This window comes from Priapulus caudatus, unplaced genomic scaffold (genome assembly GCF_000485595.1).
Source record: "Priapulus caudatus unplaced genomic scaffold, Priapulus_caudatus-5.0.1 Scaffold699, whole genome shotgun sequence".
Lineage (NCBI taxonomy): Eukaryota > Metazoa > Priapulida > Priapulimorpha > Priapulimorphida > Priapulidae > Priapulus > Priapulus caudatus.
Genome location: NW_014577760.1, coordinates 64,379 through 77,031, shown reverse-complemented (window position 1 = coordinate 77,031; position 12,653 = coordinate 64,379). Strand labels below are relative to the sequence as shown.

General features: G+C 52.8%; 1 protein-coding gene across 1 annotated transcript in view; it reads left to right on the top strand.

Annotated features, from left to right (window-relative positions):
• The window catches only part of LOC106812912 (lissencephaly-1 homolog), a 49,049-nt gene that overhangs the window by 28,460 nt on the left and 7,936 nt on the right, over positions 1-12,653 (top strand). Inside the window, 5 exon segments of the mRNA XM_014816922.1 lie at positions 6,618-6,696; positions 9,063-9,090; positions 9,093-9,136; positions 10,830-11,036; positions 11,795-11,963. Of these exon segments, the coding sequence (XP_014672408.1) occupies positions 6,618-6,696; positions 9,063-9,090; positions 9,093-9,136; positions 10,830-11,036; positions 11,795-11,963 (527 nt within the window).

Sequence of the window (12,653 nt, the reverse complement as noted above, 5' to 3'; positions counted from 1 at the left end):
GTGGTGGTGTTGGTGCTGGCTGCTGCTGCTGCTGCTGCTGCTGCGATCGTAAAAGTATTATTCGACTTCCCGAGTCATTAAAATGCTGCGAATATGGATTTTTCCTTCCGTAAAAGATGAGGAGGGCTTCTCGGATGCTCAGCCTCCAGGGAGAACGAGTGCGATGGTCGCACAGGTGCGCTTAATCACCATTATTCATACCTGCGCCGACGTCTATTTATCTTCAGCTGCCACGGCGCGATGACGCAAGGCATGAAAGAGCGACTTAATTAATGAGATTGCTTAATTGACCTACTCTTCTTGCACGCGTGGAGTTGTAAATACGTGGCATGCTATTGTCACAGAGTATCTCTCTGTGTGTGCAGTATAGCGCTCTATGCTACCTGCTGTGCAGGTAAGCCGCTCTGCTGTGTGTGCAGTTTTTTTAATATAGCGCTCTATGCTACCTGTGTGCAGTATCAGCGCTCTATGCTACTTGTGTGCGGTAGAGCGCTCGGATGGCTACCTGTGTGCAGGGTATAGCGCTCTATGCTCGTTGCACTATACGCTCTCTGTGTGTGCAAGTATAGTGCTCTATGCACCTGTGTGCAGCATAACCTCTCTGTGGCTGCCAGTATAGCCTCTAATGCTACTTGGGTGTGCAGTATAGCGCTCTATGCGACCTGTGTGCAGTTAGAGCGGCGGGTTATGGCTACCTGGGGTGTGGCAGTATAGCGCTCTATGCTACCTGGTGTGCAGTATAGCGCCTCTGTGTGTGCAGTATAGTGCCTCTATGGCGGTACCTGTGTGCAGTATAAACGCTCTCTGTGTGTGCGGGAGTATAGCGCTCTAGGCTACCTGTGCTGCCCAGGATAGGCTCATGGCTACCTGTGTGCAGTATAGCGCTCGTGGAGTGCTACCTGTGGGCGAGGGGTATAGCGCTGCTGCTGTCGTGCTGGCAGATATAGCGCTCTATGCTAACCTGTGCCAGGTATAGCGCCTATGCTACCTTGTGTGCAGTATTAGCGCTCTTGCTCCTGTGTGCAGTATGCGCTTCTATGCTACCTGTGTGCAGTATAGCGCTCTCTGTGTGTGCATGTATAGCGCTCTAGCTTACCTGATGTGCGTATAGCGCTCTATGCTACCTGCTGTTCGTAATAGCGCTCATATGCTACCTGTGTGCAGTATAACGCTCTCTGGTGTGAGTATAGGCTCTAATGCCTACCTGTGTGCAGTTATAAGCCGCTCCTATGTACCTGTGTGCAGTATAGCCGCTCTATGCTACCTGTGTTGCATATAGCGGCTCTATGCTACCTGTGTGCAGTTATAGCCGCTCTCTGTGTGTGCAGTTATAGCGCTCTATGTACCTGGGCGTTATAGCGCTCGGCTGTGTGCTGCAGTATAGCCTCTATGCCTACTTGTGTGCAGTATAGCGCCTCTATGCTAACTGACGGACCTGTGTGCAAGTAATAGCGCTCTATGCTACCTGTGTGCAGTATAGCGCTCTCTGTGTGTGCAGTATAGCGCTCTATGCTACCTGTGTGCAGTATAGCGCTCTCTGTGTGTGCAGTATAGCGCTCTATGCTACTTGTGTGCAGTATAGCGCTCTATGCTACCTGTGCATTTATAATACCTTCGTATAAGCTACCGGTTTATGTATCTTAGCATTGTGTGCGCTACCAGTATATAGCAGTGCAGTATAACCTTGTATCAAGAACACATAAAACCTATATAAGGGTTTAGATAAGGCATATATGAGGTGTATAGGGTTTGGGCCCGTGTTTGCGTGGTGCCTGTGCACTGTGTGCAGTAGAATACCTTGGTGGTGTCCATAGCGTTTTATTCCATCTATGCATTATAATACCTTCGTAGGTTACATGTGCAGTATATCGGTGTGTTACCTGTGCAGTATAATACGTGTGCATGCTACCTGCACAACCTAGCGTCTCAGTGTACATGCGCGGGCTAGTCTCGTGGCATGGAACACCTGCGTCACACTGATTGCAGGTAATTTCCTGTAACGTAATGTGTTTTAACCTACCTGCTGGCACCTACGGCCGCCACCCTGCTACCTTACTCATACACGTAATCAACACGTCTGCGAGGTCGCAGCTGATTCTATATATCGGGGGTCGGGGAGGCGTAATGCTGGAGCTGCCCTCGTTCTTGTTCTCGTTTCAATTCTCGCGTGTGTTCCTTCCCGACACCTGAGCGAAAACTGCCCGTTTACCTTCGTAGGTGTTATACCTGCGCCTCGCCGCGTCTGCTGCTGTGCACCTTTGCTGCTTTGCCTCGAGTGGGGAGAGATAGAGTGAAGTGACCCGGTGCTCGGTCTATAAGTGCAAGGTGCGCGTGCGCTCGTGTGCTCGTGTGGCAGGTGTATCATCGAGGGCGCTTGAAACGCTGTAATTTCGCGAATAGGTAAACTAGCAGGTGTAAGGTGGCTGCTGCTGCTGCTGCTGCTGCGGCTCGGCAGTAGCAATCGTGGTGGCGTGCGTGTGTGGGGGGCGTTAGCAGCTAGCGTTGCTGAGCGTGTCATGGTGGACTATACACTTACGCGAGGACTGGTGATTGCACCCTGTGTGTGTGTGGTGTGGGGGGGGGTGTAACCAGGGCGCGTGATTTAATTTACGGTCAGCCCAGATGATGTAGTGAGGCGGTTTGTAAGGTGACCCTGCCGTCCACGCGCGCGCTGTGTAAGGGCGAAGTGACGCGGATAGCGTACGGGAATGTGTACATATAGTGTAGAGGAAGAGGGGGGAGGGAAGGAGAGAGCGAGGGGGGAGAGAGAGAGAGAGAGAGCAGGAGGGAGAGAGACGAGAGGGAAGGAGAGAGAGAGAGAGAAGGAGAGAGAGAGAGCAAGAGGAGAGAAAAGGAGGGCAGAGAGAGAGAGGGAGAGAGAGAGAGAGAGAGAGAGAGAAGAGGGGGGGGGCGGAGCGGAACTGGAGCCAATTGCTCCTCCTCTCCTCCTCCTCCTCTGGCCGCTGCCGCGCGCTACAGTAGCTATAACCTACTATTGTCCCATTGTCATTGCCTGATCAGGCGTCTATTCGCTGGCCGAGGGTGATGCTGGTCTAGATCTCATCTTTCCTCGCCGGCTGAGTGCAGTCAGTCGACTGAACTGTTGACTCACTGGCTACTCGCGCCAGAAGATCTCTACACCTTACGTAGCTTCCCACCTTTAAACTACGGCACTCCGCCCCTCTCCCCGCTCCCCTCCCGCTTCCGTCACGCGTGGTGCGTGCGCGCTAGCGCGCCGCAGAGGGCGCTACGCACAATCAGCACGTGTGCGTGGCTGCTGTGTGTGTGTACCCGCGATCTGTGTGATGAGGGTCGAGTGTGGTGTCGTGCGATGGAGAAGAGAGAACTGCGTACAGAGCTGTGCTGCCGACCACGTGTGTCAAAGTACCTACTGCTACGAGGTAACCAAACATATATATTCTGTAGAGAGAGAGAGAGGAGCGAGAGAACAGACGAGCGCAGGAGAGGGCGGCGAGAGAGAGAAGAGCGAGAGAGAGAAGACGAAAGAGGAGAGAGAGGAATGGGAAGAGAGAGGCGGAGAGGAGGGCGAGAGGAGGAGAGAGATGAGAGAGAGAGGAGGAGAGAGAGAAGAGAGGAGAGAGAGAGAGAGGGGCGCGAGAGAAAGAGAGCGAGAGAGAGATAGAGAGAAGAGGGAGAAAGAGAGAGACACAGAGAGACAGAAGAGAGAGAAGAGCGAGAGAGGAGAGACAAGGAGAGACGGCAGGGAAGACGACGGAGAGAGAGCGAGAGAGGGAGAGAGAGACGAGGAGAGAGGGGAGGAGAGACAGAAGAGAGACGAGAAGAGAGAGAGAGAGAGAGAGAGGGGAGAGAGGAAGAAGAGAGGGGCGAGGAGAATGAGTGGAGAGAGAGAAGGAAGAAGAGGGGGGAGAGAGAGAGTCGAGAGAGAGACGAGAGAGAGAGATGAGAGAGAAAGGGATGGGGGGAGAGAGGAGAGCGAGAGGAGAGAGAGGGGAGAGGAGAGAGAGGGGAGAGCGAGAGAGGGGGCAGAGAGAAGAGAAAGAAAGAGGGTGGAAGAGGGCGGAGGAGAGAGGAGGCGCTACAAGAAGCGAGAGAGGGAGGGCAGAGCAAGACGAATAGTACAGGCGAGAGTCCCAGAGAAAGAGAGAGGGACGGGGTGCGGAGGAGGAGAAGAAGACTGCAGAGGAGAGAGAGAGAGAAGAGAGAGAGAGAGAGAGCAGAGAGAGAGAAGAGAGAGAGAGAGAGAGAGAGAGAGAGAGAGAGAGAGAGAGCGGAGAGAGGAGAGTAAGGAGATGAAGTGAAGATATGTAGGACGCCCGGATAAATATATGCAGGGGAACAATGCGAGAGCCGTGAGCGAAGAGAGATAGGCGGAGAAGGAAGAGAAAATAGAGAGAGTAAGGTCTCAGCGAGCGCTGTGGAGACGAGGAGATCACTATAGTGGTCGGCTTAGTGTTTGATGTTATTCTATTACTAATCGGTATGCAATCGCCGGGCGTATTCTAAGTAGCGTTCTCGGCCTATTTGCTTTGAATCAGTCTTCGTTCTTTTCGATTTCCTTCCTCCCCCCCGCGTCTTTTATCTTTACATTCTAATCTCTGGACTCTCCTGCTCTCTCGTCGTCTCTCTCTCTCTCTCTGTCTCTCTCTTCATCTCTCCTCTCAGACTCTCTCTTTCTCACGTCAACTCTCGCTCTTCTACTCTTTCTCTGAGCTCTCTCTTTCTGCTCTCTCGCCTCGCTCTCTCTCTGTCTCTCTCTCCGTCTCATCTCTCTCTCGTCGGTGCTCGGTCGCTCTCTTCGACGCGCGTCTCGGCTCTTCTCTCTCTCTCCCCCTTGCTCTGCATCTTCTCCCCCCGCGCTTCTCTCTCGTCGCTCTCTCTCTCGTCTCTCTCCTGCTCTCTCTCGTCTCGTCTCCTTCTCTCATCGCTGTTCATCTCCCCTCGCTTCTCTGCCCGCTCCTCTCCATCTCTCTCTCTCTTATCCTCTCTCATCTCTCTCTCGTCTCTCTCGTCCCCTCTGCTCTCTCTCGTCTCTCTCTCTCTCTTGCGGCGGGCGTCGCGGCGCAAGGCGAGCAGGCGATACAGTCGGTGGTTTGCGGATCGGGGTGAACTGACGCCAAAGCCGCGGCAATTTCCTTGAAGTTGTAGCGATATTTATTATTGCGGACGAGTAATATTTTAAGCAAGAATCTTATGGCGGCAGTAGCGGCGGCAGCCTGGCGTTAAGGCAGGCAAACACCCTCTACCTACGTACTGCCAATCTGTATGGTGAGGTCGGCACATGTCCAACTAAGGAACTGTCAACTGTCAATTAAGCAGGCAGCAGAGTAGCGGCGGCGCGCGGCGGCGGCAGCGGGCGGCGCAGGGAGCGGGCAATGGCAGCAGCAGCAGCAGCAGCCGGCAGCAACAGCAGCAGCAGCAGCAACAGCCAGCAGCAGCAGCAGTAGCAGCACCGGCAGCAGCAGCAGTAGCAGCACAGCAGCCAGTACGCAGGCAGCAGCATAGCAGCAGCAAGCAGCGAGCAGCAGCAGCAGCAGCAGCAACGAGCAGCAGCAGCAGCAGAGGCACGCAGTAGCAGGCAGCAGCAGCAGTAGCAGCAGCAGCAGCAGCAGCAGCAGCTGTACACATCCGACGTGCTGTGCTCACGCACGGCAGCGCAGCATCCGCGCGCTCCTCGAGGCTTCGATGACATCTCAGGAAACCCGATTTCTATTTAGATTCGGCGTGCATGATCGGTCATTCCTCGCGCGCGTGCGTCCGTTCACGACGACATGCAATCTCTCACGCGCGCACCTAGGGGCAGCGATAGTGTTATAAGGCAAACATACCTCCGTCAAGGAAGAAGATGATGTAGCGATTCGAATTCCGGTCGTCTGTCGTCACATAGGAAACAGCCGACCGCGATTTTTGTGATTTTTAGTGATTCCGAATGAAATGCGGTTCGTGTAGAGGTGACCGGTGGATTGCCGTCATCTTAGGTTCGATTACAGGCTTTCGTTTGGCAGTGCTAGGTCTGTTCGAGCTCTCGTGTGCGTACTTTGTTTCCATGGTAACTCACCTGCTGTGACTGTTGAGTCGCTGAATGAGATACTGTCTGTGAATGTGTTACTGACTGAGATAATGGAACTAAATGATTGAGTTGGCTGATGTATTGTGACTAAGTCACTTACTGAAAGACTGTGAATGAGTGACTGACTCACTGAGGTGTTATGACTCAGTCGTCACTGATTGACATACTCAGATACTGTGAATGAGTTAATGACTGACTGAGGTATTGTGACTTTAATAGTCACTGATTGAGATACTGTGAATGAGTCTGACTGACTGACTGTGCGCTCAGTCACTGATTGAGATACTGTGAATGAGTCTGACTGACTGACTGGGCTCAGTCACTGATTGAGATACTGTGAATGAGTCTGACTGACTGACTGTGGGCTCAGTCACTGATTCAGATACTGTGAATGAGTCTGACTGACTGACTGTGGGCTCAGTCACTGATTCAGATACTGTGAATGCTCAAGTCACGGACAAAAGTATTGTGCCCGAGTTACTGTTACTGTTACAGTTGCTGAATGTTGCTATATGTTGCTGACTGTTGCTGGCTGCGTTGCTGACTGTTGCCTTCATTATTGTTACAGAAATAAAGCGATAGCTGACTACCTGAGCAGCAATGGTTACATGAACTCTCTGAATGAGTTTCTCAAGGAGGCAGACATGGTGAGTATGATATCATAGAACTCCCTTACAGCCATAGCTTACAGCAGTTATAGTTAAATAGCAGATTACGGTTAAGGTTAGGATTAGGATTAGGGTTATGTATTATGACCGGTTAATTTTCAGAATTATGTTTATAGGTAGAATTAGCTATTTGGATTAGGGTTGGGGGTAGGGTTATGAAATGTGATTATAGCTAGGGAGGTTAGGATTAGGATCAGGGTCATGGTTAGGGTTAGGGTTATGTTCGATTTAATTTATGCCTGTTACAAGCTTTCCAGCGGCCCTAAAATTTTTTAAAATTCCTAAAATTTTGAGCTCGTCCTAAAATTCCTAAAAAAACTTAAAAAATGTATGAAATTCCTAAAAAAGGACTAAAATGTTATTCAAATTCTTAAAAAAAAATTCCACAGATATGTTTGGAGTTTTTGGTGATGAGATGATGAACTTTTGGTTTGTATTTATGTCTAATGCAGGTCTCCAACCATTCCTCTTTCTGCGGATCATTACGATTTCTAGGCTTAATTTCCGCATTCTGCAGCGGCAAGGTTATATTCTCATTTCAGTTGCACTGTACAAAATTTGCACTGATTGTTCGCATTGTTCGCTTGGACACATTGGTTTTTTTCAGGCATTTTGTATCTGGCATGTCTACAGTAAATGGAACAGCCTAGTCAGACAGGCGCTGTCTGCAAGGTGTCGGCGTAGTTTGTCTGCTAATCAGACAAGGGTTGTAGGGTTGAGATAGTGTTATCAGACATGAGAATATGACCCACAGTATGCCTCAGATTGCAGGAAAATGGCTTAAATATTTCAAAATTTTCTAGGGGGGGCATGCCTACGGCACGCGGGCCTGCCAGCGGCAGCAAGGTACATTTCGCCCCCCCCCCCCTGTCCATCAATTTCTTAATACGCACTAGTTACTGCATCCGCGGAAACATTCCGCATTTGAGTTCACAGGGTTGAGACCCGCTAATGGATGTTTTCTAGTTATCTTTATACAGAGTGAGTATTGTGACTCAGTCTACCAGTGATTCCTAAGCTTCAGTGTCTGATTATACGACCCTGTTCCTGTCTGGATGTACAAGACATGCCTAATTTGCATGAAACTTGATGATGTACAGTCGTATCGAGGACTTGGAGGATAGGAATAGCTGGTAGACTGGATACATACTACATAGAACTGTATCTGTAAGTTAACACGTTGATGTTTATGAAAGGTAAGTGACTTATTTTATCCCTAAAATGTTTCGATTCATCCCTAAAAATTCCTAAATAGTCTAAAAAAAAAACCTGAATTTCTCCCTAAAATTAGCCCTAAGATGTTGTCAAGGACTGCTGGAAAGCCTGCTGTTACGGGCTGTTATGGCCTATACTTCGCCTGAAAGGGTTTGCCTGCACATGCTTGTACATGCATGAGCATCATGTCAAAGGTCAATGGTTCATATATTATACGCCTGTCACATCTCCGTGATTCAACGATGAAGCGCTACATGTTTCTCCTACTCCACAGCTTATCTCTTCACTCCACCTGCTTCTCATCCCTCCAGTTACCATGTACAGCTTCCTCCTCGCTCAATTCGCTATTCTTTTGCGGCTTTCACAATCTCCTGTTATCTCTCTTTCTCTCTCTCTCTCTCTCTCTCTCTCTCTCTCTCTCTCTCTCTCTCTCTCGCTCTCGCTGCCTCATGAATCTTGCTGGGGACAGCCAGACGCGTAAGATGGGAGGGAACAGCGAATAGGGACGAAGTATGGCTACTACTACTACTACTGCTGCTGCTGTGCTGCTGCTGCTGCTGCTGCGCTACTGCCCTGCTGCTTGCCGCTACTGCCGCTACTGCTGCTGCTGCTGCCGCTACTGCTGCTGTTGCTGCTGCTGCTACTGCTACTGCTGCTGCTGCCGCTACTGCTGCTGCATGCCCTACTGCTACTGCTACTGCTGCTGCTGCTGCTGCTACTGCTGCTGCTACGCTGTGTGAATGACTCATCCGCGTACAGTAGCTAATGCAGTCACTGCCGCCGCCGTCGCAGTCCACTACCTGTCTGAACGGCGAGCGTACAGCAACGTGACGTACCGTGTTCCAAATGGCGTGCCCATTTATTTTGTTCCAACGATGAACTTTCTTCACGGCCGTGTACCTGGGAGCGGTAGCTGAAAAAAAAAATTGCCAGAGGGAAAGGACGTGGGTGGGGCTGGCTGGGGTGGTGCCGAGGGTGGGATGGCAGTTGGGGCTGGCCTAGAGGGAACGCTGGTGGGGGCTAACGAGAAAGGGACGTGGGTGCCGGGGTCCTCCAGGAGCGGTAAGGGGCGCGCCACCACCGAGGTGCCGGCGCAGTCTCACGGCTTCTCCTCGTTGTGTTCTCCGCAGCCGGCCGAGATCGACAAGAAGTATGGCGGCAGCTCGAGAAGAAGTGGACATCTGTCATCCGGCTACAGAAGAAGGTAGGTCGTCGCCGTCGCCGTGTGACGTCTCACCACCGTCGCAGCCCGGCAGTGTTAGCGTACACCTCTGTAGAACATGCACCTGCCTGTAAAGGTCGTCACAACCTCTACTGCCTGTAAAGTCGCCGCACCTCTACTTGCTTAAAGGTCGCGCAACCTCTACTGCCTGTAAAGTCGCCACAACCTCTACTGCCTGTAAAGGTCGCTGCAACCTGACGGTCGCCGCAACCTCACTGCTTAAAGGTCGCCGCCCAACCTCTACTGCTGTAAAAGGTCGTCACCAACCTCTACTGCCTGTAAGGTCGATCACACCTCTAACTGCCTGTAAAGGTCGCCCGCAACCTCTACTGCCTGTAAAGGTCGCAGCAACCTCTACTGCCCTGTAAAGGTCGCGCAACCTCTACTGCCTGTAAAGGTCGCCGCCAACCTCTACTGGCCTGTAAGGTGCGCCGCAACCTCTACTGCCTGTAAAGGTCGCCGCACTCTACTGCCTGTAAAGGTCGCCGCAACCTCTACTGCCTGTAAGGTCGCCGCAACCTCTACTGCCTGTAAAGGTCGCCGCAACCTCTACTGCCTGTAAAGGTCGCCGCAACCTCTACTGCCTGTAAAGGTCGCCGCAACCTCTACTGCCTGAGGTAAAGCGTCGTCACAACCTCTACTGGCCTGTAAAGGTCGCCGCAACCTCTACTGCCTGTAAAGCGTCGCCGCAACCTCTGAACTGCCTGTAAAGGTCGCACGCCAACTCTCTACTGCTGTAAAGGTCGCCGCAACCTCTGCTGCCTGTAAAGGTCGCCGCAACCTCTACTGCCTGTAAAGCGTTCGCCAGCAACCTCTACTGCCTGTAAAGGTCGCACGCAACCTCTACTGCCTGTAAGGTCGTCACAACCTCTGCTGCCTGTAAAGGTCGTCACAACCTCTACTGCCTGTAAAGGTCGTCACAACCTCTACTGCCTGTAAAGGTCGCCGCAACCTCTACTGCCTGTAAAGGTCGCCGCAACCTCTGCTGCCTGTAAAGGTCGCCCGCAACCTCTACTGCCTGTAAAGGTCGCCGCAACCTCTACTGCCTGTAAAGGTCGCCGCAACCTCTACTGCCTGTAAAGGTCGTCAACAACACTCTAACTGCCCTGTAAAGGTCGCCGCAACCTCTACTGCCTGTAAAGGTCGCCGCAACCTCTGCTGCCGTAAAGGTCGCCGCAACCTCTACTGCCTGTAAAGGTCGCCGCAACCTCTACTGCTTGTAAAGGTCACTTCCGGAATTTCCCCGGAGTGGCAGTTACGAGGTGAAAACCGCCGTCGCGGAATGGGCGCATGTCTCAGCATATCCCTGGAGTGACCTTTATATGCAAGTTACAGTGTCGCTGTCTCAATGATTTATCGCTGGCTTGTTGACCTCACTCAAACAGTTCAGCGTGCGGCAGTCTAATGGCTTATCGATTAGGTTGAATGATTAGAGTGGATGTGGGGGGGGTGGGGGTAAATGTAAATATGAGGTAGAAGTGAAGGGGAATGTACATGTAATATAGAGGTGATATAGGAGCAATGTAAGTTTGATGTATGGGAAATGTAAGTGCGATTTAGAGGCAATGTATATCGTAGGGGCGATATAAGTGGGATGTAGAGGCAATGTTGTGGACGCCCCGGGTCTCGTCGCTCCGTGTCTCATCGTCGCGTCTCACGTCTCATCGCGTCTCAGGTCATGGACCTCGAGGCGAAGCTCGCAGATGCGGAGAAGGAGTACATTGCTGGAGCGCCCTCTAGAGACAAGCGCTCGCCGGCGGAGTGGATCCCGCGGCCGCCGGAGAAGTACTGCCTGAGCGGTCACCGCGCACCCGTCACCAAGGTCGTGTTCCACCCTGTGTTCAGCATCATGGCCACCTCCAGCGAAGACGCGTCGATAAAGGTAGGTGGCGCTGTAGTCGATAAAGGTAGGTGGCGCTGTAGTCGATAAAGGTAGGTGGCGCTGTAGTCGATAAAGGTAGGTGGCGCTGTAGTCGTAGGAGCGAATCATTGCAGTCAGGGGGGGAGGGTCGCTGCGTGCGGTGACGAAGGTATTCTGCTCTGTCAATAAGTAGGCGCAGGGGGGGGGCGGACCGCGCGCCGCCCGGCGCGCGGCGGCGCGCGCCGGGTCCCGCGGGGCCGCCCGGGCCGGCGGCGCGGCGGGCCCGCCGCGCCCGGCGGCGGGCCCGCGCGCGGCCCGGCCGCCCGCGGGCGCGGCGCGCGCGCCCCGGCGGCGCGCCGGCCGGCCGCGGGCGCCCGGCGCGCCGGCGGCCGGCGGCGCGGGCCGCGGCCGGCGGGCGGGCGCGCGGGCGCGCGGCGCCGGGGCGCCACTGCAATCTGCGTAGGTAGCAGTTGGTTATGCCACTGAACACGACGATGAAGGTAGGGGGCGCTGCTGCAGGCGATGATAATTGCAGGGGGCGCCACTGCAAGCTCACTCTGTGAGGCAGTCAATTCGTCTGTTTCGTGACGATTCCTCACGCGTTGCGGTAACGGCAGCAAGTTAGTGGGGCACACAAAAGGTTTGAGACCTCGTCAGTTGTGAAAATACCTTTATGTCTTTATTCTTCATGATAGCAGAACGGTGCTGGTAGTGCACGTGGTGTTGGGTTAGCATCGTCTGTGTCATGCGGGTGTTATAGCTAGCTGTTTGTCTTGCAGCTCTGGGACTACGAGACCGGGGACTTTGAGCGCACACTGAAGGGACACACGGACTCGGTGCAGGACCTGGCGTTCGATCACACGGGCAAGTGGCTCGTCTCCTGCTCCGCGGACATGAGCATCAAGCTGTGGGATTTCCAGGTGTACGAGTGCGTGAAGACATTGCACGGTGAGCCACCTGTGCTGACCTCTGACCTCCCCCACCACCCCCTAGCCACATACTCACCCACACCACCACCAACCCCCTCCCGCACCACCACCAACCCCCTCGCCGCACCAGCCACCAACCCCGTCCCGCACCACCACCAACACCCCTCCGCGCACCACCACGAACGCCACACCCCACCATCATCACCATTGCCACTGCTGCCGCCACCAGAAATCATTATCGATTAAACTCTATTGTTGTTAAAGATTTTTGTGATTTGTAGACGAACTTTTTTTGGCTAAGGATTTTTGTGATTCGTCGGCTCGAACCTGCGCTGTTTTGCTTCAGGAATATCTACAATCTAGATTTCAGAGATTATCTGGCGCTCTTGGGGGGGGGGGTGTTCTGTTTGCCAGAAACATTGTGAATAGTTCGGCACCACCAGTCTAAATGTCATCACTTAGAAGTGAAGCCCAAGTTATGACGTTATGATGTTTATATGGTCGTAACTTATTCACAATGTCTCCTATTAACAAGGAAAACCACAAAAAGACGTTGCTCGACGTGTCCCTTGACTCCTGACAGCCCACGATTCATCAGTAAAACCCTAAAAGAAACTCATCAGTAAAAACTAGTAGATCTAGTATTGGAATGCTTGCGGTTGGGATATGGTGTGACGCGTCACTATATTCGCTGCGGCGTCCAGACGTG